The sequence below is a fragment of the Dipteris shenzhenensis genome, chromosome 21 (assembly GCF_047967505.1).
Source record: "Dipteris shenzhenensis isolate YYH24624 ecotype China chromosome 21, Dip_SZ_1.0, whole genome shotgun sequence".
Lineage (NCBI taxonomy): Eukaryota > Viridiplantae > Streptophyta > Polypodiopsida > Gleicheniales > Dipteridaceae > Dipteris > Dipteris shenzhenensis.
Window position 1 is genome coordinate 2,751,224 of NC_141616.1, and position 4,117 is coordinate 2,755,340.

General features: G+C 50.2%; 1 protein-coding gene across 1 annotated transcript; it reads left to right on the forward strand.

Moving 5' to 3' along the window:
- Positions 1-1,570: 1,570 nt before the first annotated feature.
- LOC147888365 (beta-1,6-galactosyltransferase GALT29A-like) lies at positions 1,571-3,913 on the forward strand. Its single transcript, XM_087392552.1, has one exon. It carries the CDS (start codon positions 1,796-1,798, stop codon positions 3,212-3,214), a length of 1,419 nt encoding a protein of 472 aa, XP_087248678.1. The 5' UTR covers positions 1,571-1,795; the 3' UTR covers positions 3,215-3,913.
- The last annotated feature ends 204 nt before the right edge of the window (positions 3,914-4,117 follow it).

The window sequence follows — 4,117 nt, forward strand, 5'->3', positions numbered from 1 at the left end:
GACCCTACTAGGGCTCTAAAGGATGACTGCTACATCCAACACAAGTTTTCATTTCGAGGGGAAGTCAAGCAAGTCCGTACATTTTGCCTCAATTTGAGGGGCATTTGTTGGTACCCCTACTCCCACCTTCTTGGCTTACCCCAATTTGAGGGGCATTTGTTGGTAGCCCTTTACTCCCACCTTTTCACCTTACCCCTTCCACCTCACTCCTTGCCCTCCTTCCAATTTTGCCTTCGTGGTTCCCCCCTAGAAGGGAATCAAAGAGATTTGGAGGCCAAATGACTTTGCACAGACATGGTGCAATATTGATTGACGTCAGTTTTTTGTAGTGTCAAAGTTTTCAAACTTTGTGAGTGAATGGTTGGACATGACAATGGTTGAAGTAAAGCCTAATTGTGTAGAGTAAGCCTCTGGCCCTATAGCTTGTGGTTGAAGAATCATAAGGGTTATGACGTATAGTGAGACTATTCTTCTATCGTAAGTTCCTCCATTTGGGAATCTTAATCTTAGCCATTGAATTGAGCCACTTTAAAACATGGAATGTGGCCTTTCCTCAATTAACTAGTCACAAATAAAAAGGTATCATCATTATCTTAGCATAAGTCACCGTCAACAAGCACAACATGTCACCATTAGCCACCTTCCCCTTGGACAATTTAAGTAGGGGAATGGGGTAGGTTGAGTTCGGAATTAGGGTGTTTACACACCAAAGCCCTGCCCGCTCAAGCCTGAATAATATGGCTCTTGGCGGGCAAGGGTGCTTACACCCCGCCATGGTGAATCTTGGGCATGTGGCAAAAGGTTGTGGGTTTAAGCCCCACCACCTCAAAGTGCATTTAATAGGCTTGCGCAAGGTGTCTTGGCTGGGTAGGCTATGTGATTTTAGGGGTCAATTGGGCTTTCCCATGTGGGGAAATGACCCTGTATTTTTTTTTGGCCCTAAATGTTCACACTTGTCGCTTTGATTTTCAAGGGGCTAGAAGGGGGCATTCCACTGCCCCATTGGAGATGGGAAAATCATTTGTCCATCGGGGGATTTCGAGGCCAGCATGCTTGCTTGCAGTCACAATGCTCACACCTTTGCTTGTTGTTGCAAGTGTTTTGTGCAAGTTTTTGGCTGATATGGGCAAAGAGCAGGGAGAGCCTGCGTTTCGTGGTAAACAATGGTGGGAATTGGAGACTTAAGCATCGATGAGGTGCACAACCAATGTTGAAACACCCTTGTATCATAGTTGTATGTCATCCAAGACGGCATTGACCCACTAAAGCATTTTGTCGTTAGGCAAGAGCTCAAAAATGTAAAAGGATTCTTGTTTGCAAAATAACCGGATCCTTGGAGCTGCCAAAAAGCGGAACAAGATGGACAGCTTGCAGCCAGCTGGCGGGGGGAAAGACAGAAGCGTGGTGGGGTGACGTGGAGGATGGGGGCAGGGGCGAAGGGGGTGGGTGGGGGGTCTTGTCGAGAGGCGAAGTCGTGGAGTGCGGAAGAGACTATTTAATTTTAGTTTATTTTTGGGACTGACAGGAGTGTTTACTGAAAGAGCAACCAAAAAAAAAAAGTTCTGTTGATGCCATAGCCAACAAGCCTTCGCTGTAGCTATGGCTGCTACTGCTGTTGCTGAGTGCTCTCAGAGCTCGCCATAGCCATAGCCATAGCCATCGCCATCGCCATCGCCATTGCTTCTGCTCACAGCTCGCCATCGCCACCCCCCAGAGCTCCCCCTCGCCATCGCCACCTTCCTCTGCACTCCCATGTCCCTCCCCTAGCTCCCCCCCGCCCCCCCCCCCCTTCGCCATGGTTGAGCCCCTCGATGGCTCCATCTTCGCCCGTTCCCCCTCCCTCCAGCGCCTCCCCCTCCTCCCTCCCAAGTTTAAGCCCCTCGCCAATGGCGATCCCGCCTCCCGCTCGCCACCCAAACCCCCCGCCTGCCTCGCTCTCGGCAAGTGCCTCCGCGGCCGCTTCTACTCCCTCTGCGCTTTCATCGTTGGGATGCTCTTGGTGCTGGGCATGGTCGCGTACCCAATTGTGGGCATCCATCCCTCGTTGCGCCATCCCTTCCTCGTGAGGCCCAACGAAGCGCTCTCGTTTCCGGTGCTGGATTTCTTGGACCGGCGGCAGCTGAACGGGACTCTGCTTGCGTACGCGAAAATCGACTTGAACGAGCCAGAGGAGCGCAGGCAGGTCAGTAGCATACTCGACGGGACATGGGAGCGCGCAGCTCATGGCAGGGGGGCCTTCAACATGCGAGACAGGATCGAGGACAGGCTCCACGGAGATCACTACAGGGGACACATCCTGGAGAGAGGAGCCGCGAGAGGACGGGCTTTCAGGCCAAGGGAGAGACTGCCCATTCAGCTGACGAGTCCGCGATACACTCCATACTGGTCTCAGTTCCGACGATTCTTGCAGAACTGGGTTCGGAACAAGCGTCACGAGCCTCAAATCATGAACCAGCTGCTGCAGTTGGTGAAGAACAGCGTCGACGATCATTACATCAGGAGGGGAGACGCCACAGTGGAGCTCGGCAAGCCCTACAAGACTTGCGCCGTTGTGGGCAACAGCGGAATCTTGTTGAATCAAAGCTATGGATCTCTGATCGACAGTCACGACATGGTAATGCGCTTGAACAACGCCAGGATCGATGGTTTCCAACAGTTTGTCGGGTCAAAGACCACTCTTTCCTTCGTCAATAGCAACATCCTCCATTCCTGCTCGCGAAGGCCTGGCTGCTTTTGCCATCCATACGGAGGCGCTGTGCCCATGGTCATGTACATATGCCAGGTAGTACACTTCATGGACGTTGCCCTGTGTGGCGCCTCTCATCAAGCTCCCATAATCGTTACAGATCCTCGATTTGACACCCTGTGTGCTCAGATTGTGAAGTACTACTCCTTGAAGGGTTTTCTGGAGAGCAACGCACGGCGGCCCGAAGAGTGGAGTGATGCGCATGAAGGGCCGTTGTTCCACTATTCATCCGGAATGCAAGCAGTACTGCTTGCCGTGGGAATCTGCGAAAAAGTCGGTATCTTTGGCTTTGGCAAGTCTGCAGCTGCCAAACACCATTACCATTCCAATCAAAGGGCTGAGCTTCGCCTGCATGATTATGCCGCAGAATACCAATTTTACACGGACTTGGCAACCCGAAAATCTCACCTTATACCCTTTCTTAACGAGGCGGGGTTCACCATTCCGCTCGTCCAAATTTACTGGTGATTTGAGCTTGGCGAGATATGAAGCTGGAATCCCTTTATGTTTAGATAACGGAAGTGTGGCCTGGGGCGATTGGTCAGTATCGAAAGTGGCATGAGCTCGGCAGCTAGCTGGACCGAGCTTGACTCTGAGATCGCATGGGATTGTGCTGGCTTGTTTTCGTAAGTGAATACCCTCTAACACTGCCACACTGTTGAAAGTCCACTACTCCATTTAGATAGAGTTAGCCACATGGCAAAATAGATCTTCTGAGGGCTACCGTGAACCTCGTGAAACAACACGATACAACAGCATCATGCCATGAGTCGTAGTTCTTTGGTGGAGCTGTGCTCGACCATTATTGAGTGCCCAGCGTGTCGTCATTCGAGTAAGCTGAGAGTGTGAATGCTGTCCCGGCAAGCCGTAAGGTTGTGGCAGTCTTCTCTCTCGGCAGTTGATTTATTTTTAAGGAGCGAGACTGGCCACTTTAGCTTTTCTTTGGTCCCATTGTCCACCAGAGCTATCGTGGGGTTAGCCTTGCTTGATTCATCCAATATTTCTTTCCAAGGGACCGCTAACTAGGGGAACTTTCTGTAAATTTTGCTCTTCAGAGCTAATATCTACCTTCGTGTGTGCCTTTGTTATGACTGAAGTTTCACCACCTCTACTCGTACGTGATGGATTACAATCCCATACTGTTACAATTGGGTTAGATTCTTTATAAACGTTCATTGTTTACTTGCACCGTACACAATTCTGTTACCCTCAAAATCAAATCTTCTATTGAATAAGGTTGCTCTCTCTTAGTCATTTCCCCCTATGGTAGCAAGGCGGGATAAGTTTTAGCTGTTCAAGTTGTGTAAGACAACCCTTCTAGCAAATTGTTTAGCTTTGTTTGAAGTTCAAGATGAGTGATTGCACATCTTG